Source organism: Drosophila suzukii, chromosome X, assembly GCF_043229965.1.
Source record: "Drosophila suzukii chromosome X, CBGP_Dsuzu_IsoJpt1.0, whole genome shotgun sequence".
NCBI lineage: Eukaryota > Metazoa > Arthropoda > Insecta > Diptera > Drosophilidae > Drosophila > Drosophila suzukii.
The window spans coordinates 7,899,309-7,924,719 of record NC_092084.1 but is presented as its reverse complement, the minus strand read 5'-3'; the positions used below and the strand labels follow the sequence as shown (position 1 = coordinate 7,924,719).

Genomic DNA, 25,411 nt, shown 5'->3' with positions numbered 1-25,411 from the left:
ATAGGCAGAGCTGTATTTTGCTTTCTGCCAATAGTGTCCCATAAATCTTTCCCAGTGTAGTGCACTCCAGTAGGTTTTCATATTTCCCTTACTCTTTTCTTGGACAGGTCTGAATTAAACCCAATTAAATGGCTGATTCGGCATTTCCGTGCGCTTCTACTCGACGACACTATCTTATCGGGTGTGGACGGCTCTCCTGGCCAAAAAGAGCGGTCGATAAGGCGCCAGAAAGCCCTCTCAAAAGAACGGAGAATGGAGATCGGGGAACGGAGTTCGGAGGTTCGGAGACCCGGAGACCCGGAGCAATGTCTCGAGTTCCGAGCCTTGCAGTTACGAGGAGCTAGCCGCGGCAAGCGGAGCGCACAAATCCATCCGACTCCAGAACCCGGCGTATTTGTAATCGCCACCTAACCGAAATCATCGTAACCATCGTAAGAAATCCAACGAAATAGAAATCGGAACGGAGCCAAAACCTAAACCCAGGAAGATAACGAGGGTGCTACAATGCTGAATACCTTCAGTTCGGTGAGGCAGTACCTCAAGTTCGATGTCACGCGGGTGGTCATCGATAACATAGTGTTCAAGCTGCACTATCGATGGACCTTCGTGATGCTCCTGGTGGCCACCCTGCTGATCACGTCGCGCCAGTATATCGGGGAGCATATCCAGTGTTTGTCCGACGGCGTCATTGCGCCGGTCATCAATACCTTCTGCTTCTTCACGCCCACCTTCACAGTGGTAAGTTCGCGGGGTCACCAAGGGGTCACAGGACCTCAGTAGTTTAAATCAAATTTGAAACGTTATATGTAGTTATAGGGCTTATTTTCCCCATCATCAAAAGTAGAAATAAGAATAACTATAGAACAACATCATATTCTGAAACTTCTATTAGGTATCTGATAGGAACCAATCCACGTATAAGCCGGGAAGTGAGCCCCCCGGAATTGGAAACTATGACCCCACAAAGGACCAGATCAAGCGGCATGCCTACTACCAGTGGGTGCCCTTCGTCCTGTTCTTCCAGGCCCTCTGCTTCTACGTGCCCCACTCCCTGTGGAAGAAGTGGGAGGGCGGCCGGATCAAGGCCCTGGTCTTCGGCCTCCGAATGGTGGGTCTAACCAGGTATCTGAAGAACGATAGCCTGCGGATCGGCAAGCTGAACATCCCCTCGATGGCGGAGGCGGAGGAGCGCATCAAGGACATTCGCCGCACCATGATCGACCGGATGCGGTTGAACCAGTCGTGGGGTGCCCACTTGGTCACCGCCGAGGTGCTCAATCTGCTGAATCTTCTGTTGCAGATCACGTGGACAAATCGATTTCTGGGCGGACATTTTCTCACCCTGGGTCCGAAGGCCCTGAGAAACCGGTGGTCCGACGAGCTGAGCGTTCTGGACACAGTCTTTCCCAAGGTTACAAAGTGCAAGTTCCACAAGTATGGTGCTTCGGGCTCTTTGCAGGATCACGATACCCTTTGTGTGATGGCCCTGAACATCATGAACGAGAAGATCTATACCATCCTGTGGTTCTGGTACGCCTTCCTTTTGTCCGTCACGGTTCTCGGACTGATTTGGAGAGTTTTCACTCTATGCTTCTACAGAAAGTAAGTGGATATTACCTACCGGGAATTACCAGATGGTAACCCCTCTTATCTGATCCCCAAAACCAGTGTCACCTTCACCCGCTGGTCTCTTTACTGGGCAAAGCCTGGTCAACTGGACGAAAAGGAAATATCGGCGGTGATTGGCAAGTGCAACTTCTCCAACTGGATGTTCCTCTTCTTCCTGCGCTCCAACCTCTCGGAGTTTCTGTTCAAGAAGGTCATCTATCACCTGGCCAGCGAGTTTCCCAATCCCGACCACGACAACGATATCAATGCCTATCGAGAGGCGCCGCCCACGCCCGCGAAGCCCCGTTATCCGGATATCAGTAGCCTGGATACGGTGGACTCGCCCCTTTTACACCACCGACATCCTGCCACGCCCTCTGCGGGCGGGGCCACGCCCCTCACTGGAGCCCAAGGGCCGACGACCTCGGAGGTATCCAAACTACCTGTATAATTTATGCATTTCAATTAACGCTAGGCAATTAATTATTTGAGCTTTGTCTGTTTTTACACCTGTTTTTTTTTTTATATGATCATTTTATTATAAATATATTTATTTTAAGAGACTCGGCTTTGTTTTATGTCAACTTAAAGCAACAGGTTTTTGGGGGGCAGACAAAAAAGTCTCTCAAAATGGCCGACAGAAAAACAGTAATTTGGTGTTTGGTATTTAAAAAATGGGTGAAAAAAAACACAAAACCAAAACCGATCAGACACCTTTGGTGGGGCGTGGGGCGTGGGCGTGGCCGACAGTTTGTGTCGAGTGGCGACTGCGGTTGGGTGACCCAGTTCGAGCGATCCGCTGCGGTTTCGAAAGTGTTTGTATCAGAGCTGTCAGGCCGAACCCAGTGAAACCGTCTAGCTCCGTAGATGGGTCATAGATTGTGGGTTATGACTGGGAAATCTGAATAGATTTGCATCAGAAGATCCCCAGATGTTAGAGATTTTCTAACTGCATATACCGAACCCCCCCAGGTGAGTTACTGCTACTGAAAGAGCATTATCTTATCTAAGCTTACGAGAAATATCGTGGTTTACGACGAAAAGGTTCCGAGTTATCAAACGAAGATAATCATATACATTCCCTATTTAAAAGATTAATATAGAATCTTAAGAAGATGGTCAATAAAAATGGTACTCATCTGTAGTACTCAAAAAATGACTATAACTTTAAGACCCTATAATAGAAAGATAAGATGAATTTGATAAATAAAATTCCTGATGGGCCTTTTTGAAAATTTCCCATCCACGAGACAATGTTTTGGTGAAACACAGGCAAAATAAAGCAAAGTATGCGCCAACCCAAGAAAATATGTTTAAAATCTAGCAACGAACCCCATAAAGACATTTACACATGCCGCTCTGTCATAACCAAGTCCATATTTGGACCGTTTTCCATTTGACTTGCCCCGCACAGATCCTCCGTTTCGGCTGTCTTTAGCAATCAATTAGTACGAGAAGCTTTTTGCACTTACTTTTGGCAACTGTTGCCAAATCGGAGCTGCAAATCTTGCGCCACTTCGCTGCGAGGTGTAATGGCAAGCTAGTTATGACACCTGTGTGCCACCAAAAGCGGTGGCCAGCATTCGAATGGGGATCTAAAGCCGATTCCGATTCCGATTCCGAATCTGAATCGGAGTCCCCATTGATTATCTGACAAGATTTCGCTTTGATAGTTTGCGGTCAATGCCAACCGGCTTGGATCGAATTGAGTTTGACAAAAGTTCAACTTTCAAAGCACTCCGGGGAGATATTTTATGGCAGAAGAAGGGGTCTTCAAAGCGATCAGGTTTATTTCTTGTCGCCTCTATAGCGAGATCTCCACATTTTTCTTATTTTTTATTCAGCCTCAACTCGATTTGGGGCTGTTCTGCTTTATTCTCTTTGGCTGTGTTCTTTTCGATCCGATCGCCGCCTGCATATCAAGTGATTTCTTTCGTTTGGCTCGCGTAAAAGCCCCAACAAAGCAGAAAAAGCCAGCTCTCGAATATATCAAATAATAAATAATGTGCTAAGCTCGCTCTGTCACTGCTCTTCGGCTGCTGAAGTTGCTTGCTAGTCGTAATTTTTGTTCGAATTTTGAAATAAGAATACATATTTTTATATATTTAAAAAAAATGTTTTTTATCTGATAGCAATAGCATATTTGGTTGCTATGGAAACAATCCAATAACATGAAAGCTATAGTTAAATGAGTTATTAAAAACACTGTTGTATACTATCTTGAGTATTACATGAATTTCTATTGGAAACCTGTTCAGCTCCTTGAACAATAACACCCATGCATCTTCCCCTATACCGTCTTTCGAAAAATTCAAATCAGTATATTCTGCTATTCGACTTGATCATAAAGACCCCCCCTTTTTTGGCTTTGTTTTCTTTTTCAGAGATTGTTGCTGCTGCCATTGTTGTTTCTACCCCCCGCTTTGGTGAATGACCGTTAACATTTATGAGATCGAATTTGGAGATCGAAATGGACTTTTGGTCGTGTCTGTTTCTCGTTTGGGTATGCCAGGTATTCTTTTTTTCTTGTGACTTACTTGTTCTATTGAGTTGTCTGTGTTCGAGAGAGTTATAGATCGGCTTCCTTGGATATAGTTTAAAAGGTGTGCGTGGAAATGAGGTGAAATTTGGAATGGGGGAGCTAAGCAATCTTTATTTCCATTTCGAAAGGTAAAGATAAGGTCGGAGTAAGGTGAAATTTGGTGTAGGCTATTGTAAGTGATATAAATGTTTTCAGTACCGTAAGTGATATAGGTGCACCCCACCTTCCCCATTATAAACTGCAGTCTAGACCGCCCGCCGAATACCTTCAATTGATGCGACAATTAACACTTTTGAACTTTTGCAGCTGCCTGGGAATTTCTGACCTGCCGAAGGGGTTGCCTTTCAAGAGCTTTATTATGCCCCGTGCCTTGCCCGGAATTTGTTGCCAATAAATTATATGCAATTGGGACACTTGTTGCATACGTTTATTTGCCAATCTCTTGGCATGCAAATTTATTTCAATTGCATTTAATTTGTGCGGATTAGCAGACACCGCTATAAGCCATAGGAAGAGGGGTCCTGTTTTTGGGGGGATGGCTTGGGATCGTAGGGCCGACCGGCTGGTCCCCCAATTATAAGAGACCAGTCACAGTTTATGGAGATTTATAAGCATTTCAGAGAAGTTCAACTGGGCCTCATTTGCTATTCGAATTTTTGAGTAACTTCCTACAACGTGATTTGGTTTTAAGATAATGATAATTGAGGGTGGGAATTGGGCTTATAAGCTAGAACAAGCATTATTAACAGCATATGTAAGGATACTTGTTTTTATTATTATAGTTAGTATATTCCTCATTACAAATACGCAATATCTGTTCAACACCACGCAAAACCCCCAAAATGACAACGTTTTTTGGTTGTAGGAATCCTCCCCCAAAAACTAAGTCCACAAGTGAACGACCTTCGTCGTTGGAAATTTCGTTTTCCGCAAAGAAAAACTTCCGCCCTTTGTGTCCTTTGTGTCGTCATCCTGTGGAATCCTTTGGCTTCCGCGAATGACGCAAAAATTTTCACGCGTAGGTCAGTTCGAGTTGAGATGGTATTTTGAGTTCGGATTTGAGTCGAAGTTCCTTTGTTGGGAACAGGAATCAGGAAGCAGGAACAAAGGACCGGGCTCTCCCGGAGTCTTTTTGAACATATCTCTCATGGTCTCTCTGATTTTCTCTCTCTCCCTCTCTGTGGGTGGGAGAGATCCACCCCCAAAGGATAATGACGCAGCAGCTTGGCGAGAGCGGTTTTTCCAGGAAGCAGTTTTGAATTTCAGGGTTGACCAGATTGTTTTTGTTTCGGGGGTTGTTCCACATTATCCTCTCTTTCCTTTCCTCTTTTTCTCCCTATTCCTCTGTCGTTTCTTCTTCCTCCTTCTCTTTCTATATTCTTGTGAAGCATGTGGCACACGTTTCGAAATTGTTGGGAATTTACGAGAATTTTCCAAATGCGTCTGCTTCGTTTAGATTTATTTCTGTTTTCAGGTCTTGACAATGACCTTGAACGGATTTTTTTAGATGAGAAATCTTCTACAATTCCAAATAAAATCCCAAAGGAAATCCTGCCTACAAATCTGTTTTTTTTCAAGGTATTACGAATTTTATATTGAAAACAGATAATGGGGTTGAACTAATGAAATACATTTTTCTATTTAACACTGTGCAATCGAAATCAAAAGATTACAGTTCTTTGGAACCCTCATGTCTTAATTCCATAACACATAGACTTTAAAGTATAATGAACGCAAAGTCAGCTTTGATGACTTAACCCACCCATCACTTGGAATACATTTTAAATGTCACTCACATTATTCTATCCCATTTAACACCATAACACCTCTCAATCAACCTTCGTTCCTATCTATGTTTGAGCTAAAAAATAGGAACAAAAAATCGTAGAATTTTGTATATTTATTTTTCCATTTTTAAATAAAGCTGGGAAACGCGTAATGAGAGGGGAGAACAAGAGATAGGAGACAGGCCAAATGTGACAGTTGAAATGCTGATAAAGAATCGACACGAAGCGATTAAATATGTATGTTTACAAAGAAGGTCTGGATTCAGCTTGGGACTCTCAATACCTAAGGAAAAATTATTTGAAATAGGGGTCATTGTGATCATGCTTTATAATTGAAAAACGGTGGTTGGTTATTTTTTGTGATAATGACATACTGCATCTTAAGTTCTCAGAAGTTTTAGTTTATTTAAATACATTATAAGATTTTATGTTCTAATTCTGGTATAAGGGATATCTTTAATGGTCGTTTTAGTTTATGATATGACCAAAGTTAATATGAAATGTGATTATTAACGCATTCTTTTGATCATTGATTGTCTACCTCATCTCTTTTGCATCACACCAACTTATTCTTATTTTTAGCCCCTTTTTTTGGGCATGGCTCTCACCGAGATCGGTGACCAGAGCGAATTAGTGTCCCATGCCCAATGATAGCGCCTCAAGGCGCTTTCAATTTGAGCAATTACGCAACTGCCCGTCCGTCTGTCCGTTAAACTATCCGTCCGTCTTTTAGCGGGAGTAGATGTTTTTTCTGCCTCAGGTTGCGCTCTCTTTGAGCTTAATCAATCAGCCGCAAATTGAGCTGGCTTAAATGATCTCGTTCAATTGCCAAATGGAAAAATGTCAAATCCAATTCCGATTGATTGCGTTCGCCGTTCGATCGGAGGTCACCAGATCGTCGTCGGCTTTCAAAAAGGCGGTCTCCGCATCGCCCTGGGAATTTAGAATTTAGACTTCACAAAAAGTGTGTCACCGATCGGACTACGACTGCTCAAGGTGGTCTTTGTGCGTCTAGAAGAGCCAGCAGGGGTTGTTTCATTTTTGGGGTGTAGCCAATTAAAATTTTACCGAGATTGAACGCCTTTGGGTGCTCTTTAATTGGTTTCCAAATTTCTCAATGACTCTTCTCTACTGAACTTACCTCACTCTGTGATTCTTGCAGAGAAGGGGGAATTTAGTCTAAGGGATACTATCTGCCTAGGAATTCAGAAAACCTTTTTATAAAATTTATTTTACATTTATTTAATTTTCGTAGGGTATTTGTTTGATTTAAATACATAAAAACTTTAAAAAATGCGCTCTCTCAAATTGCGCAAGCGTGGCTTAACGAGAGAAAGGGAGAGCGAGAGAATCGATCTGTATCTGATTTACCTGCTGTTCCACTGCCAACCGTTCCCCGCTCAGTTGTAGTTCCATTTCCAGCTGGTTACGTTCCCGTAAATACAAACATTGGTTAGTTTCTGGGTTTTTGTTTATATATTTTTGGTTTTGGTTTTGTGTTTTTGTATTTCTCTATACTAGAGTGTGGTATGTGTGTCAGTTACTTTGTTACAACTTACAATTAATAAAAAAAATGATAAAGCAGTGATCTCTACCCCTCTCACTCCCCATCTTGCTCTCTGTCAGCGGTGTAAGAGCCAAGTGAGAGTGAGGAGTGCCGCTGCCACGCCCCATTCCAGTTCCAGCCTTCCAGCGGCATTGCAACCGTCCGTATCACAAGTGTAAATGCAACTGCGATAGTCCATGCGATCGCCCTTATTCCGCACATAGTCACAGTAGTTGCCCATGTCCTTCGAGCTGCAGAACCTCTTCGCCCCGATTCCGCCCTCGAAGCGCCCCACGTGCTTCACACAGAACTGGGCGCCATGTACACTGGAACAGTTCTGTGGCTGGATGTCCGGCTCGTCGTACCGCTCGAACCACTCGCCGCACTGGAATGGGTGCTCCGTGTCGCTCGTGTCGCACACATAGCACTCGATCCCCGATACCGTTAGCATCTGCAGGCTCATCAAAAGACAAAGGCCGAAGGCCAGGCTTAAAAGACAGGTATTGTGGGCGTGATTGGGCGGCCACATGATTACGTCACAGTCGCACCAATAACTTTAGAGACTCTCTAGTAAATTAAACAGTCAGCGTTTCGTCAGCAAATGCCAAGTTTATACTGGAACTGAAACGCCGCTGCGACTCCGTTCCCGTTCGTTTCGCTGGCCAAAAGAGAGCGCGTGAGTCGCGAGAGAGGAAGCGCTGAGCTGCGACTTAATTTCGGCGATTTTCAAGCCATATTTAGAAAGATCTAGCCAGTTCCAGAGGTCAGCATAGGTCAGCCCATAGATTTTGGGTTATTTTTGGACAAACTAACAAAAAAATCAAGTTTACCCATGGGAAATGACATGCTTCTAAGCCACGAGACTTTTCCAATTTTAATTATCTACTTATCTATTGATATCTAAATTATCAATCTAGAAGTCTAAACAGCTGACCACAAAATATTTTTACATATTTTTAGAAAACGCAGATCTTGACAGCGTTCCTAAGTCCTGTGCTTCTAATGAAACGTGTTCAGTATTTCAAAATAATCAATAACTTTAAAATATTAATGTAATAAAATAGTTCCAATATCAAACTTCTAAAAATCTTAAATACTTTATTTTTAATAGAGTGAATTCCAGAAGTCTAGACAGAAAAGTTGGACACCAATTGAATTTTATCCAAAACCTGATAGCAAACAAGTAAGCTTTTAAGATATAATTTTATCTATTCTTAACCACATTCAAATACTTGTGGCATCACTGACGTTGTTTCGGCTCTCTCACCTTGTTTGTTGTTAGCAGAACCGGTTGCCAGGTAAGAGGGCTAGAGCATCTAGGGCTAGTTGTATACGTACGTACATCACATATCCTTCGACGGCGCCCTGGCAATCGCTAATCGGCAATCGCTATCGCCGGGCCCATCGGTTATCGGCGTTGACCCCACCTGAAACTTGTTGTGCAGCCAGCAACAGGTAAAAGGCACTTAGTACGTGACGCGTAGAGCATAAAAAACAAACAAACGGGCTCACACAGAGCCAGAGTGCTCAAATACAGATACAAAGATACTTTGCCTTTGTTCCTCTGCTTTGTCTCCCAAGTTGATGGCTTGTGTTGGCATTTTTGGTATGCTTTCTTAGGTGGTTTTTAGCATACCCTCACTGGACTGGGTAATTTAATTTTTAAAATGAGTTTGGATTTTATAAAAAAAATCTAAAATACTTTCAAGGCACTTTTTCGCTTCGTTAAATGGTTGTTTTAATTTTTTTTTTAAACATTTTTTATTTTTTTGGATTGTTATATAGATGTTATATACAAATTAAATAACAATTAAAAAAGGAACAGAATCCGATAAACGGAATCAATTCCGGAATCTCTAGAGATTAAATTTCACGATTAGGAATCTCCTGAGTCCCAAAATTTTGTTATCAAACTATCTAGGGTGTTTCAGGCTTCGAATACCAGAGCGCCCTTACATTCTTGTTTCTTTTTATCGTGGAGGGGGAACTCCAAACCAAAACGAGGCCATTCAACTTCTTTCTGCGCTTCTCCTACTGATTCTTCGACTCAAGAATCTCCGGGAAGAGAGAGCGGGAGCGTTGTCAACCGATCAAGTATACCAGTACCACCACCCAATTGGCCAACACAAAAAAAGCCAAGCCAAGCCCACGACTTGGTAATTGAAAGCCAAGCAAGTTTTCTCGTTTTGGACTGATATATACCTATACCCGTAACTACAGTTTTCAGTATCGAAGTGGCCAAGACTGGAATGCCGGCAGAAGGGAAGCCATTTCACAATATCACCGACCATTCGGCATTGAGTCATTGCGATCCGCACTTGTGCTCTTGTGTTTCCACCTCATTATAGTCCCAAGTCGGGGTTCCGAACATAATCTTCATTGGGCATTAACGGCCATAAAAATGCTTGTTCCTACGAAGGTTGGTAGGGAAAAGGGGGATGGTAAAAAGTCAAGTGTTATAGGCTGCGAGACCGCTTGAACATTTACATGTTCTTCCACATAGCTATTCGGTTAATTTCAATGGTTCTATTTTGAGATTTTTGGATTGAATGCTAGGGAAGATCACTTAAAGATAAGTCAATGTACTTTTTATGTTTGTCAAATTGATCACTTAATGATCATTTTAAAAGCAATGTTGGGCGTACATCAAGAAATTGAAGAGGTTCAAAGGTCAATTAAATAAAATGAAGAAATATGTTAACGATGGTATTCGGAGGAAGATAAATGTCTAAAATTCGTAAGTCCCAAAAAATGTGTAAAGATTATAAATACAGCGTACTTAAATTATTTTTTTTAACAATTTTTTAGTCATAAAGTTTTTTTTGTTGTTAAGTACTTTCAAACCACTCTCTAGTATGATCTATTGATGATCTCTTAAAGCTTTGTGTGTGCTTTCTGGTAATTTAATTTGATCAAAACATTAAACTTCCTAGAAGTAACTTTATTTACGACTGTCTTTAATATGTGACTTCCTTGGGAAAGTTTTACGATCTTGCTTGAGATCTTTGAAGGTCTTCGTCTCTGTGCTGATTTTCCTCTGAAACTAGCTCTATTCTTAGCACCTCAAGATGAATCCTCTCCAGTCTGCCTGATGAATTTTAGTACCACGGACATTGACGATCTGTGTTTACTTGAAAACATATGCCTAGTCTCACTCTATATATAGAAAACATGGGATGTTTAAGGCTGGGGTCCACCGACCTGCCCTTTGTGTTCCAGTACTTTCCACAAGACTCCTTTTGATCGTCGATCTTGCAACGTTCTGCGAATTGTTTTAATACTTGTTCGATAATGCTCACGTACGTAGGGTACACGAGGGGAAAAAATAATTAAAATTAAAATTTAATATAACTTAATTATAATCAGTTGATATTTTCAAAAGGAGCATTTATTTAATGAAGACTCTTAGATCCAAAAGACCAGATCTTTCTAATTATGATTTTGAAGACTGTTTTAGATTTAGCCTTAAGGTAGGCAATATTTATCTATTTTGATCTTCGATCACATTTTTCTCCGTGTAGAAAAAGCCAGACATAAAAGGAAGCTGCAACCCCCCGCTCTGCCAACCCCCTTTTTTCTCTTTCTTTCTCTCTTTTGCGCTCGCTCTCTCTCTCTCTTCCCCATCCCATTTTTCTCCTCTTTTAAGGAAGCAATCCAAAAAGGAAGTTGCAAAAACAGGAGCAGCTGCAAAAAATGAGATTTGCACAGATGAGTGAGCGAATTTCTCGGAGAGAGAGTTTTTAGCAGGAGAGAGATGGTTTTCGGTTTGAAGTAGAAGGAGGTCCATTGCGGTGCACACTGAGATAAATATGTACAAATACAAATCAGCGTTCGTGCTCCTGCTCACGTACATAAGTCTGCCGATATCGATACCAGCGATACCTGGTTCGAGTACTTTTATGGTCGGGGGCGGGTCTGCGAGGAGGCGTGTGGTTAATGGACCGATTGCGACCGACGTGACACTTGGCAAAGTGAAAGGTACCACCAACGATACCATTGTCCACATGTTTTCGGAGTTTCTTGTGGGTACAGTTTGTGTGGAGAGAATTTCTGCTTGCTGTTTAATTGCACATGTGCTAGTCGATTCTTAAGTCAATATCAAATGGAAGTATGCAGAGTATAGAATAGATAATATTCTACTTTGTAGATTCAACAAATCATATCTTATGATACAAAAATTAAGCGATATGATCAAAACTTATGATGTACGGACAGCTATCTCTCCCTTAAACGGACAACCTTACAGAATCCCACTTTCTGACCACATATTTTTGAAGCCAAAACTCGTGGAAGTGTGGTGGTACAGTCGTATTTGAGATATCACAGCCCTATGTAAGACCCGCTCAAAACTTCAAGCTTCAATTCGAGCTCCATTTACTCGCTTCTCATGTCCATGGCAATGACAACGCACTTAACATTTTTCCCTACCTCTACACTTTTTATTTTGGGGGTTTGATTTCTTTTTGTATGCCCGAAAGTGCGCAGTTTATTGTGGCCCCATAAAAAGGCCATGTCAAGACGAGCGGGCCCGAAAAAACCTTAATTTAAAATTAAAAGCAACACGAACTCGCCGCATGATACAATGGAGATGGGGATGGGGATACGAACGATTTCTTTAGGGTCGGAACGTAAGACAAAACCAGCCAAAGGGCGGGGGAATCCAGGCCGAAATGCGGTTGCAATGCCAAAGGCACTCCCCACACACTCAAATTGTATCGTATACAGACATAACTGTAATTTGAGATCTGACCGTATATCGAGGGGCAAAATGGTTGGGTTGGCCAATTGACTAACTGACTCAATGACTGACTGACAGACCTAAAGTGTGCGCACACGCCGAAAGATTTAGCAAACAATTGGATCCGATATCACTCGGTTTTCGACGCGAAACACGTTCTTATCCCAGATCCATCCAGACGTCCCGAGCAACCCATGCTGAGACAAGGAAAACTCAGATTATATTCTAGGATAAACAAATGTAGAAGAGATCAGCAAATTTTTATAATATTAAAGAATTGTGTGCTTGGGCGGGATCTTTACATCTTTCATACTATTTCCCGAACATGATTTAGATTGAAAAAGTAACTCTACCGTATTGTACTTTCGAATTCATTACCAAATAAATGATAAATTACGACAATCAATCAATCAACCATTATTATACAACAATAAAAAATCATTTGATTTGTTATATTTGACGTCAGGAATTTTGTTTTTAGTTAGTTTTTTGTTATGAAAGTTTCTCTTTTCACTCAAATCACAGCTTTGTATACCCAAAATTTGTTTTCCAAAATCAGGTTTTTTTGAATAATGCATCTTTAATTTTTAAATGAGCTCACCTCTATAAGCCCGCAGATTGAAGACCATTTCTAAACGATTTCTATGCAGAGCAACAAAAACGAGATCAGTTGCTCTTTTAGAGATTGAATAAGAATAAATTAAAAAATATATAAATACAAAAAATATATTAAATTTCGCCCTCGAATGTTTTTCGCAGTGTATATTGTACCTTACAAACCTATCCTTTAGATACTTTTTAAGATCACAATACCAAAATTTCTTACAGTGCAGATATTAAGAATTTCAAGTTTTTCCTCACCTTTTCGTAAGCCAAAACAAAAGAAAATCGAATCAGAGGGCCAAAACGCACGAAAATAAGTGGACAAAACACGAAATTGGAGCCAGCAAAGCAGGAAAGAAGTCGCGTAAAAGAATAATGGGAAAGGGGGCTCAAAGACCTACAGAGGGGGGTTAAAATAAAGTATATCTCCTGGGCAATTGCTGCTCCAATTTTAGTTCATTGCTAGCGATCAGTTTAATTTAAGGCTTAATTCGTTTAAATAAACATTTGAGAGCGGGAGAGAGAGTGAGCGAGAGAGTGAGAGCTCCCGAGAGAGAGCGTCGAAAAAGAGCGAATTAAAAACCAAAACTCTCGCCGCGCCAGCTGTTCAGTGAGCGAGAGAGAACGGCTTGGAAATGGAGAGCGGAATGGCGCGGAATGGGAAATGGAATGAGAATGGAATGGGTTTTGAGTTTTGCTGTGAAATTTGAAAACCAAGCGGCAGTCGACAAACGCAGCGTGCTACAAAAGCCATTGCGAGCGTCTACGCGGCGCTCGAAAAACACAGGAAAATTACAAAAAATTCGAAACACAGCCAACACGGAGCGAAAATCGAGAAAAGTCCCAGTACACCATATACGGAATTCGACCAGACAGTTCTGAAAAACTAATCGTCATATTTTTTTTTTGAGAAATTTCCGTTTTGCGTTCGTATTTTTTGCAGTGAGTGTGTGTGCGCGGTTTTTTTTTTCAATTAAAAACCCATTTTTCGAAAATATAATTATTTGAGTCACTGTTGGCTGCATTCAAGAACCCGTTCCATGCAAATTTTACGGCCACCTGGCAGCTGATTCGAAAAATAATACAAAAAACCCGAAGAAGAAGAAGCAGCCCCAAAACAACAACACACACACGCGTACAGGCCATGCTGTGACAAAAAATAAGACGAAGAATAACGAAACAGAAAGCCAGAGGAAGAGCCTGAGAAGACAACGGAATTCTGCGTAAGTTTATCACACATACTTAATCCACCATCGAAAAACAAACCTAGTGAAAAAAAACAAAAGAATGCATTCTTCATCTTGCCAACGAAAGCTGTCTAAATAAGAGAAGAGAAGCTTTCGAGCCGAGCTTTTGAATAACAACGATGACTTCTGATGAACGAGAAAGCCGAGGTGGGCGACAGGGACAGAGATATAGACGTTCGGATTAGTTGTATAACTATAATATAATCCCCCGAGATTAAGCGAGATGTCAGCCTTGGAGCATCACTTTGATTAGAACCCATTTGAGCCAATTGGATTTGATCGGCGGCTGTCGCAAGTCAGGTGATACCAAGAGTTCTTGCGGTTCTACAGTTTATGGGGCTCAGTAATGACATAGCAAGTACTGAAACGTAACACTATTAAATAGATGTTACCATTTTTTTGTAATATTAGGAGATGATAGTGTCTCTATCATCAGCAATACTTTGGGTATCGTTGCCTAAAGCTGAACAGAAGCTTCTCTTCATCAAAAGAAGACCTAATGAAGTTGAACAAATTCTTCTGCGGCACCTGAAAAATCTTTATGTTTAGATAATATTGCGAACACAACCATAGGCATTGTTTGTTTTTCATTACGTCAGTTGATTATGATCAGCATTATTTGATCTTGTAATTGTATACAGATGGGTTACACATCTAATTTTGCGCTACTGACTGAGCTTCGGCTCTAGAGATGATATTGCAAATGAGCTTTTACTTTCATTAAAATAGGTTTGAATATGTTTTTATTACATCCAATCATGGTTAAAAAATCTGTTTATTTCTTCTCATTTTTCCAACATTGTATCTTCTGGTTAACCTTTTCAGATTTTCCTCATGAATCTTCTCTTTTCCAGCATACTTTTCATTTCCTCTTTGGAGTTCCTCTTACTAGCTTTCCCCTACTCAATCTTCCCCTTATCTTTATCCCCTCTTTTCTTTGGTGTTCTTTTTCTCGTTATTTCTCAAGAATCTTCCCGCTTCATCATTTTTCGTGTCTTATATACACAGAAAGAAATATCACCCAGCAATCCCATATGGCCTAAATAATTTCTCCAATGTTTTCATCATATCATTTGAGATTTTGGATTCTGATCGTAAGGTAGGTTTCGTATCCCTCAATATAGACAGAACTCATACGATATGAGAAGACCGAAGATATGGATTCATCATCTGTTTTTTTTTGTCGTGTATCGGCTCACCTTAGAAGTAGCCCGTCTGACGGGTTCGGCGACATCTATGGCATATCTTCTCTTCGCATCCCAAAGATGACCCCCTCTCCACTTGGCCCCAAGCCCCACAAATTCCTGCCCCCCTCCAAACGGAAATGGTCAATTTAAGTGACGCAGAACAGTGGCGACTCATTGTATTTGAGCATGTGTCTCCAATCGGGGATTCAAATGGGGGAGGAGCACGTAGTCGGTACTACGGTTCCTAACTACCTATACTCTTTCCCACCTTCTCCCACTCGTGGTATCCCTATTATGAGCACGCTATGTTGCGGTTTCTCCATTCTAACGATCCCATACCATCCCATCCCATCCCATACGATCCGATCAGATCCTCACCGAGCTGCATGCCAAGTTACTAGCCGCAGAAGTGGATGACCAAAAAGGTTTTGGTTCTGGGCCAGCTGCCGCGTAAATAGATCGTTAGCGATGACAGCGTAACACGATAGTTATCGGCCTTATGGACTTTAATGGCTTATTCTCATTATTTGCCTCTTTAAACAAGTCCAAGACGAAAATAAAATAAAGTTTTTTCTTGATCAATTTTAGTTTGAGACCGGTTTTTTCGTCGCTAGATTAACTAAAGAATTCTTCACTTTTTTGTATGTATGTACTTATAATAAGCTTCAGTGATAAGTTTTTGCTAATACTTTACAGATCTTGTATCTGCTTATAGCTAGGGAAATTTTTCAAAGATTGCATAATGACAGGCTGTCACTTTGAAGTCTTTTAGCTGATATTTATTATCCGTATTCAATAATTTACTGTTTGTCTATGTGGTATCTCCCTTAGGGGATCTTACTAAGGTTGTAACCCATAGATCCCAGATATTTGCCACTTCCTGTGCGTGAGTCGTGTCTCCTTTTCCGATGCCACCCCTAGTGTGTCGCACACACGCACACCCGAAGGGCAACTTCCGCTCTGGCGACCAGCTGCTAACCCAATAAAACACCAACCAAACCCTAATGAAAATGAATCAACTCGGCCCGACTCAAAAATAACTCGTTGTACAGTCGAATGCAATTAAGTTGACGTCACAACTTCAAGAGACAGACTCCCGCAAAAACAAAAAAAAAAGAACAGAAGAGCAGAAAAAACTCAGATTCCAAATGCAATTGCCAGTGAAATATTGCAATTGCCATTGCAGTTCTCGTGTGCTGTTTGTATTCATGTTAAGGTTAAGCATGTTGAAGCTTTCAAAAGACCCGACAACAAAGTGTACGGACACTAGAAAAATCAGCAATGACAACGACTAAATAAATTTGCCAACTGAAACAGCACTAAAAATTATGAAAGCGAAACAACACTTTACTTAAAAAGGGCATTTGTGTGGGCGAAGTGTTAATTACACGTTTTTCATTTTAAGCAAAGGTTTTTAAAATAACATTTCCCAAAAACACTTTGTTTTTTATGTGTAATAAATACGGGGATCATTTGAAAATTGGAATACACGCTATTTTAATAATATTTTACATACAGTGTGCGATAAATGATTGGGAATTATAGCGTCACCAGAGAGGTACACTTCGGAAAGCTGATCAATATATTAACAGCGTTTAATAATCTTTAGTTACACCTTTGGTTAATACATATAAATCATTCTAGGTCACATAACTTTGGTCTAAAAACGCCATTACCCTAAATTTAAGGGTATTTCAAATAGACGATTGTCAAGCGGCGGCACGTATATAACATTAATGCAGTTGCGACGACCTTTTCGAAAAACAATTGGCAGAGCTGACACCTAAAACTGGCCCCTCGGTTTTTCAATTTTCCCCCCATTTCGGAACCGAAACAAATTGCAATTTGCACAGCGAAAATTCCACCAAATCCGCGACTATCAACTTCTGGCCGGCAACACTTGCAGTCCATGGTCCCCACGGCCTTGGCAATGAAAATGCCTAGGAAAACGAAAGAAAATCAACAACAAGTGCCAGCCGCATGTGTGTGCAAGTGTGGAAATGTGGAAATGGGAGGGCAGGTGGGAGGAAGTGGGCGGTGGGCGGAGGGCCATTGTCTGTATATGTGTGTTGATATGCAACTTCAAAAGCAAAAGGCAAAGTCAGCGAAGCGTTGAGGGGGCGCAGAAAAAGGGGGCGGGGTTTGGGCCAGGAAGGAGGCAATTTATATGTGGAATGGGCTGTTGGAGGGGCTCCGGGGGCCTACACCTTGTGAAGCTTACATTTTCATCAACATGCCAAAGAACTCGGGATCCATTGAAATGCCGTCATGAGAACTGCACGACTTTATTGGATGCAGTCCAAAATTAGTTCAACAAATTGTTTGTTAATAATTTAAAACACCCATATATATTACAAGTCAAGTTTTGCGGAAAATGGCAAAAAAAAAAAAAAAAAAACTTTCCAGGTAGGAATGCCATTGGATTGAAAAACAGGATTCGGATTTTAGTCAAAAGAAATGTTTTTTTTTAGGTTTTTCACTTGTAGTTTAGTCAAATCAAGGCGTACAGCCAAAAGACCGACTGTTTTGAGCAGCTTGCTTCAATTGCAATCGATCCCCATCACATTTAGGAAAATTTATTTTTTGACAAAATTTTTCATTTTTTGTAAGGGGATAGCTCGGTTTTTTTTGGGATTCAGATTTTGGTCAAAAATACTCATTTTTTAGTCGTTTTTCAGTCGTAGTTTAGTCAAATCAAGGCGTACAGCCAAAAAAACGACTGTTTAGAGCAGCTTGCTTCAATTGCTATCGATCCCCATCAGATTAAGGAAAACTAAATCAAATCAAGGCGTACAGCCAAAAGACCGACTGTTTTGAGCAGCTTGCTTCAATTGCTATCGATCCCCATCACATTTAGGAAAATTTATTTTTTGACAAAATTTTTCATTTTTTGTAAGGGGGTAGCTCGGTTTTTTTTGGGATTCAGATTTTGGTCAAAAATACTCATTTTTTAGTGGTTTTTCAGTCGTAGTTTAGTCAAATCAAGGCGTACAGCCAAAAGACCGACTGTTTAGAGCAGCTTGCTTCAATTGCTATCGATCCCCATCAGATTTAGGAAAACCTATTTTTTGACAAAATTTTTCATTTTTTGTAAGGGGATAGCTCGGTTTTTTTTGGGATTCAGATTTTGGTCAAAAATACTCATTTTTTAGTCGTTTTTCAGTCGTAGTTTAGTCAAATCAAGGCGTACAGCCAAAAAAACGACTGTTTTGAGCAGCTTGCTTCAATTGCTATCGATCCCCATCACATTTGGGAAACTTTATTTTTTGACAAAATTTTTCATTTTTTGTAAGGGGGTAGCTCGGTTTTTTTTGGGATTCAGATTTTGGTCAAAAATACTCATTTTTTAGTGGTTTTTCAGTCGTAGTTTAGTCAAATCAAGGCGTACAGCCAAAAGACCGACTGTTTAGAGCAGCTTGCTTCAATTGCTATCGATCCCCATCAGATTTAGGAAAACTTATTTTTTGACAAAATTTTTCATTTTTTGTAAGGGGATAGCTCGGTTTTTTTTGGGATTCAGATTTTGGTCAAAAATACTCATTTTTTAGTCGTTTTTCAGTCGTAGTTTAGTCAAATCAAGGCGTACAGCCAAAAAAACGACTGTTTTGAGCAGCTTGCTTCAATTGCTATCGATCCCCATCACATTTGGGAAACTTTATTTTTTGACAAAATTTTTCATTTTTTGTAAGGGGGTAGCTCGGTTATTTTTGGGATTCAGATTTTGGTCAAAAATACTCATTATTTAGTGGTTTTTCAGTCGTAGTTTAGTCAAATCAAGGCGTACAGCCAAAAGACCGACTGTTTAGAGCAGCTTGCTTCAATTGCTATCGATCCCCATCACATTTAGGAAAATTTATTTTTTGACAAAATTTTTCATTTTTTGTAAGGGGGTAGCTCGGTTTTTTTTGGGATTCAGATTTTGGTCAAAAATACTCATTTTTTAGTGGTTTTTCAGTCGTAGTTTAGTCAAATCAAGGCGTACAGCCAAAAGACCGACTGTTTAGAGCAGCTTGCTTCAATTGCTATCGATCCCCATCACATTTGGGAAACTTTATTTTTTGACAAAATTTTTCATTTTTTGTAAGGGGGTAGCTCGGTTATTTTTGGGATTCAGATTTTGGTCAAAAATACTCATTATTTAGTGGTTTTTCAGTCGTAGTTTAGTCAAATCAAGGCGTACAGCCAAAAGACCGACTGTTTAGAGCAGCTTGCTTCAATTGCTATCGATCCCCATCACATTTAGGAAAATTTATTTTTTGACAAAATTTTTCATTTTTTGTAAGGGGATAGCTCGGTTTTTTTTGGGATTCCGATTTTGGTCAAAAATACTCATTTTTTAGTCGTTTTTCAGTCGTAGTTTAGTCAAATCAAGGCGTGCAGCCAAAAGACCGACTGTTTTGAGCAGCTTGCTTCAATTGCTATCGATCCCCATCACATTTAGGAAAATTTATTTTTTTACCAAATTTTTCAGTTTATTTGCGAAAAATGTCATTTTCCAGGTTGAAATGCCATTGGATTGGAAATTAATCCACGAGCTCAACGAGATATGATATTCCGCATTCTGACCCTTATTTTCAATATGACAGCCAAAACAGTGACTTCTTATGGCCGAGAAATGGGATTCAGATTTTAGCCATAAAAATTTGTATTTTTCGCGGTTTTTCAACCGTAATTTAGGATATACGATTTTGACAATTAAATTAGATTAATAAACAATTTTTAAAATACCCTCGAAATGGAGTGGTAGTTGTGAAGAAGCCTCTTCAAGATCGAAATGCCGCAAGACAAAGAAACCGTAACGATTTAACATAATTGAGACGGGGTCTCCCAGTGGCGCTTGGGTCAACTGCGTTGCACAGAGATCGCAAGAGGAGCCAGAGAACCCAGGGGAACCACTCGGTGGAGGTGCATTGCCCCCAGTTGGACGTTCTCCCGGGGAGAAGATGAAGGGGAATCGGAATTGGAATCCGTCTCAGATGCCAGCGGGCCACACAGGCAAGTGGAGCAAATGGCAATTGGTTACTTAAATGGCGCATCAATTTTCCCAGCTGAGCCGAGCCGCTGCGAAATGTATCTTTAATTGAAATTGAAACCGTCTCAAGATTCTATTAGTTGATGTTGATTTATGCCAAAATACTCACGCTCTGCGCATTTATCAATCAGAAGCTCACGGCTCACCACGAAATTGTACACATTTCGGCGAACTTCAATTGCTAGGTGTTGCCTGTCCCCCCAATCAGCGATATGTACTTCACAGATACCGAGATAGCAGTTGTGTATCTGGGCCCAGTTTACCTACACAGAAATTAAATTAAGTGCAATGGATATCATTTCGTTTTTTATTTGATCAAATGGAAACTACAGAGATTTATTTATCATTATTTTGCTTACTTACAGTTGATATGCATCGAAAGTTGAAGGCCAAGAGAATTCGAAACAAGACAAGAACCGGCAAGAGAAAGCTAAGAACGCGCCTAGTTTGAAGCCCAATTTTCATTTCGGGAGGACCAACAACACTGCCCGGAGGAGAAGCTCCTTAAAAAGAGATATTGATCCTTAGTCCGATTCGCCCACCGAGACCCAAACTGTGCCAAGATGTACAAGTTGCTGGGTAGCCTGAAGAGCTACCTCAAGTGGCAGGACATCCAGACGGACAACGCCGTCTTCCGGCTGCACAACTCCTTCACCACGGTGCTGCTGCTCACCTGCAGCCTGATCATCACCGCCACCCAGTACGTGGGCCAGCCGATCAGCTGCATCGTCAATGGGGTTCCGCCGCACGTGGTCAACACGTTCTGCTGGATCCACAGCACCTTCACCATGCCGGATGCCTTCCGCAGACAGGTGAGTGAAAAAGAAAATGGGAATTTCGGGATTCACTTTGTAGAATTATAGGATATGATGTCAGGTTTGGCAACAAATAAGATCGTTTTTCTAATAAATCCTACTTCTCATAAACAGTTTTATTAGAATTTCAAGAATTCTAAAGTTTTTAGCTCGTTTTTATTACAAATATCATAGTTCCCTAGCTATGATAGATTAAGATAGTTTTTCTTTAACAAATCCACCTTCTTATAGACAGCTTCATTAGAATTCTAGAGTTCTTAGCTAGTTTATATTAAAAACATTTACAGTTCCCCAACTAAGATATACTAAGATGGTTTTTTAAGAATTTCAACTTCTGATAGACACTTTTTAGCAAGTTACCCATCTATTTCCGTTCAGTTTAGACCCTAAGAGCCCTAACTTCCTCTTCGATCCAGATCCATCATAATTAAAATGGTATTCTTGTCTACTCTGCAGATCCCCTTTATATTATACCCCTTCCTTTTTTGAGTTTTTGTCTGCCTGTCAAGTTTTCTGTACGCCGGACACGTCCGACCCTTTTGGAAGGTATTCCATACATATAAAACACATATGATATGTGTAATACACACACATAATTCATGCCCGGCCTATAAAGCAATTATAAACTGGGCGTTGTCTGCTTCTTCCTCCTTATTGCTGCGGGCTGCGATTTCTACAATCGGTTGTGGGGGAAAAAAAAGAGCAGAATCAAGAACACCAAAAAAACCGAAATTGAATTCCCCACCAGAGGAACTCCAATGTCCCCTAGCACTGACAAAAAAGAACTGATCAAAGATCAATTCAATTTACTTGAGGTCAACAGTTCCATTTTTAGATCACTACCATATGCAAACTATTTCAGTATATCTTTAGATACTATTTGTTGATCTGGACAAATAAAAAAACTTAAAAAATTAAGAAAGAATAAAAAGATGAACGCATCAAATGATAATGAGCTCATTCAATGGATGTAATCATATACATTTAATCTACAAAAATTAATCAGTATCACTAAATTATAAAAAGTATTTTATTCATCACTTTCAAGTATAGATCATTTTCTTTCCGTGTATAGCTCCACAGGGGGATTGGCTCATATTTCATGCAAGGCAGGAAACAGTCCGATAACTCCCTACTCCACGATTTCGTGGAAATATTTTTTGTTTTTGGCAGTTTAACCGATCAAATTACTCGCCAAGTCGCACTAACTAAGTGAACTGAGCATGTTTTGGAGTGGGTGGGCGGAATAAATCAGGGATACCATGTGGATACCTGGCCTGGGAACCCAAGTTGCCGTTTAGTCGGGTTAATTGTGCCTATCTGATGGAGGTGACAGATCGAGTGTAGATTACATGTCTGCAGATGGCATGTCTGCAACTCCTGAGAAAAGAAATAAATTGAATAGATAATTTGTTTGAAAGGCCATTCAGTAACTTATTTTATACACTATCCCATAATTTTATACAATGTTTTAAAATTCCTTTTGGTTTATTGTATTTTCCAGGTTGGCCGTGAGGTTGCTCATCCCGGTGTTGCCAACGATTTTGGTGACGAGGATGCCAAAAAGTACTACACCTACTACCAGTGGGTGTGCTTCGTACTCTTCTTCCAGGTGAGTTCCGTAGCGTTAATTTTGTAATCCCCGAAGCAAGAACCCATATCAATACACAGAAATATGTTCCAAGATTTCAATTATCACATCTCCAAGATTTGAGTACTCACAAATTTACACCTTTCTATTGTTTATTTTCTAAGATTAAGATCTCATGTATCCCACATCTATATTATGGGGAGATTCTCAATGATCTCCAAGCTTTTTTTTTCTGTGCAGTGATGTGTTCACTTTGTTTGTGGTCTCGATTCTTTGCCACGAAGGCAATCGCTCCAATTAAGTTCAATTGAATGCGTGGCATGCGTGGATATATGGGAGCTATAGGGGAGTGCTATATACACTGACCAAAATTTGCTTATCGTTTTGCTTAGAGAAATAATCTAACAGTACATTTATTGGTAAACTCAAGTATTGGCTATGTATCTTTCGATCTACGATTAGATTTTAATCAGAACCTTTTTTTTTGCGGAATTCCTTTAATTGAGTGATGTTTTTCTCTCTGTGCACTTGAGATGGGAATGGGTTAATGTATATTGCTGAAGCGATGGACACAAATAAGAAAAGCGCAACAAAAGTGCTTTGGACTTGTGAAATACCAAATATAATTAATGACTTGCTAAATAGCACGAACAACATCAACAGTGGCAATTACAACAGCAGCAACATCGACATCGACAGCAATGTGTCAATTGCTTCGGCAGATTTCAATAAAATTGTTTGTTGAAACAGATTCCGAACTATTGCCATATGATATTCTTAGGTTGACAAATGCAAGCAATACAGTTAGGCAAAGGGTTTGAAATAGGCTTATCAGGTATCTGGATTTTGTAATAGGAATATCTGTAGTATCCAAAATAATTACCTAACAAGCTATGTAATTGTAAAGAGTTTTTGTAATACCATTTCTTTATTTATTTTAGGCCATGGCCTGCTATACGCCCAAGTTCCTGTGGAACAAATTCGAGGGCGGCCTGATGCGCATGATTGTGATGGGCCTAAACATCACGATTTGCACTCGCGAGGAGAAGGAGGCGAAACGCGATGCCCTGCTGGACTATCTGATCAAGCACGTGAAGGTGGGTTCCCACTTCCCAGACTGATTACAAATCTATATCCTATATCCCATAACCCCATTAGCGCCACAAGCTGTACGCCATTCGGTACTGGGCCTGCGAAGTTCTCTGCTGCATAAACATCATCGTGCAGATGTATCTGATGAATCGCTTCTTCGACGGCGAGTTCTTCTCGTACGGCACCAATATCATGAAACTCTCGGACGTTCCGCAGGAGCAAAGGATGGATCCCATGGTCTATGTGTTCCCACGGGTCACCAAGTGCACCTTCCACAAGTACGGTGCCTCCGGTTCGCTCCAGAAGCACGACTCCCTCTGCATCCTGCCGCTGAACATTGTGAACGAGAAGACCTACGTGTTCATCTGGTTCTGGTTCTGGATTCTGCTCGTCCTGCTCATCGGACTGATAGTGTTCCGGTAAGATTCGACTCACAAATATGATCCTGATGATATAGTGTTGAGATATTATATGCTTGAAACCGACCTTAATATTAAACTAGGTTTTAATTGAACTTGTTTTACATTTATCTCTTGCAGTGGCTGCATTATCTTCATGCCGAAATTCCGGCCACGCCTTTTGAACGCCCGCAACCGCATGATTCCAATGGAGATCTGTCGCTCGCTCTCCCGAAAACTGGACATCGGGGACTGGTGGCTCATCTATATGCTGGGCCGCAATCTCGATCCGGTCATCTACAAGGACGTGATGAGCGAGTTTGCCAAGCAGGTGGAGCCCTCCAAGCACGATCGTGCCAAGTAGACCAGATACACAGATGAAATATAAGATGATGCCCCGATATGCCCTACGATATATCAATACCCTGCCTGAAAATCCCCCATCATTTTGTCCGAAAACCCTAAATTCCAAATTCTGTTTTGGATTATTATTATTTTTATTTAGCACAAATCATACTACTTAGTTGAAACTAAAGACCAGGACAGAGCCACGACCCCCGAAGCCCCATTGGTAGTTCTGTGATTAAGCCCTGACCTTCAAACCCCTCCCCAAAGGCCCCATCTTCCCCTTTCCCCTACCCTAAGCCCTAAGCTATTATAAACATGAATTAATCAATGATCACAACTCGAATCGCTTGGCAGAAAAGACAATCCTTTTATTTTATTTTTATTTTTTGATTTTCATCAATTATAACAAGACATAAAAAAAGATGAGATTTTCCTTGTGTTTTTTTTCTGCAAACAAAATCATTTTTTTTTCCTAATATTAATTTCTAATTTAATGTTAGTTCTTATTTATAAATAGACAACATCACTAAAATGAAAAGAGAATCCCCCCAAAAAAATTAAAAGAGATACTATTTTTGCATGATATTAATGTTTGAACGCTTCGGAACCAATGGTAAAATAATAACAAATAAATATTGCTTGAGTCTTTCATAATAATATTGTCTAGATTTCCATCGGAAGCGTTTTAAACACACAAAGTTTTTTTGGGGAAAAAACTGATGAAAATAAAATGCGCTATGTTAAGTTTATTGTGTAGTTTTAGGCGAAAATTGCTAAGGTTTTATAAATATATATATACATATATATTTTGAATATATATATTTTAAACTAAAATATGATATGAAATAAAAAACTTTTTACAACTGGCGAAAATGAT

General features: G+C 40.4%; 3 protein-coding genes across 3 annotated transcripts; 2 read left to right on the top strand and 1 right to left on the bottom strand.

The window, feature by feature from the left end:
- Window positions 1-311: 311 nt before the first annotated feature.
- Window positions 312-2,171, top strand: Inx7 (innexin 7). The gene is made up of 3 exons (XM_017083367.4): window positions 312-738; window positions 893-1,602; window positions 1,669-2,171. The coding sequence occupies exons 1-3, from the start codon at window positions 505-507 to the stop codon at window positions 2,057-2,059; spliced, it is 1,335 nt and encodes a 444-aa protein (XP_016938856.2). The 5' UTR covers window positions 312-504; the 3' UTR covers window positions 2,060-2,171.
- A 5,223-nt stretch (window positions 2,172-7,394) lies between these two features.
- Window positions 7,395-8,102, bottom strand: bou (glycosylphosphatidylinositol anchored membrane protein boudin). The gene has a single exon (XM_017083400.4). It carries the CDS (start codon window positions 8,010-8,012, stop codon window positions 7,560-7,562), a length of 453 nt encoding a protein of 150 aa, XP_016938889.2. The 5' UTR covers window positions 8,013-8,102; the 3' UTR covers window positions 7,395-7,559.
- A 5,440-nt stretch (window positions 8,103-13,542) lies between these two features.
- On the top strand, window positions 13,543-25,407 carry ogre (optic ganglion reduced). The gene is made up of 6 exons (XM_017083917.4): window positions 13,543-14,047; window positions 20,656-21,102; window positions 22,610-22,717; window positions 23,638-23,793; window positions 23,855-24,207; window positions 24,328-25,407. Exons 2-6 carry the CDS (start codon window positions 20,854-20,856, stop codon window positions 24,548-24,550), a joined length of 1,089 nt encoding a protein of 362 aa, XP_016939406.1. The 5' UTR covers window positions 13,543-14,047; window positions 20,656-20,853; the 3' UTR covers window positions 24,551-25,407.
- Window positions 25,408-25,411: the final 4 nt, after the last annotated feature.

What these genes read in the sequence shown, in the direction of transcription:
- Inx7 (XM_017083367.4), top strand. Translation starts at nt 505, where the DNA reads ATGCTGAATACCTTCAGTTCGGTGAGGCAGTACCTCAAGTTCGATGTC. An exon ending in TCACGCCCACCTTCACAGTG is followed by an intron (nt 739 to 892) that starts GTAAGTTCGCGG and finishes AACTTCTATTAG; the next exon opens with GTATCTGATAGGAACCAATC. An exon ending in ACTCTATGCTTCTACAGAAA is followed by an intron (nt 1,603 to 1,668) that starts GTAAGTGGATAT and finishes CCCCAAAACCAG; the next exon opens with TGTCACCTTCACCCGCTGGT.
- ogre (XM_017083917.4), top strand. Translation starts at nt 20,854, where the DNA reads ATGTACAAGTTGCTGGGTAGCCTGAAGAGCTACCTCAAGTGGCAGGAC. An exon ending in CGGATGCCTTCCGCAGACAG is followed by an intron (nt 21,103 to 22,609) that starts GTGAGTGAAAAA and finishes TGTATTTTCCAG; the next exon opens with GTTGGCCGTGAGGTTGCTCA. An exon ending in GCTTCGTACTCTTCTTCCAG is followed by an intron (nt 22,718 to 23,637) that starts GTGAGTTCCGTA and finishes TATTTATTTTAG; the next exon opens with GCCATGGCCTGCTATACGCC.
- bou (XM_017083400.4), bottom strand. Translation starts at nt 8,012, where the DNA reads ATGTGGCCGCCCAATCACGCCCACAATACCTGTCTTTTAAGCCTGGCC.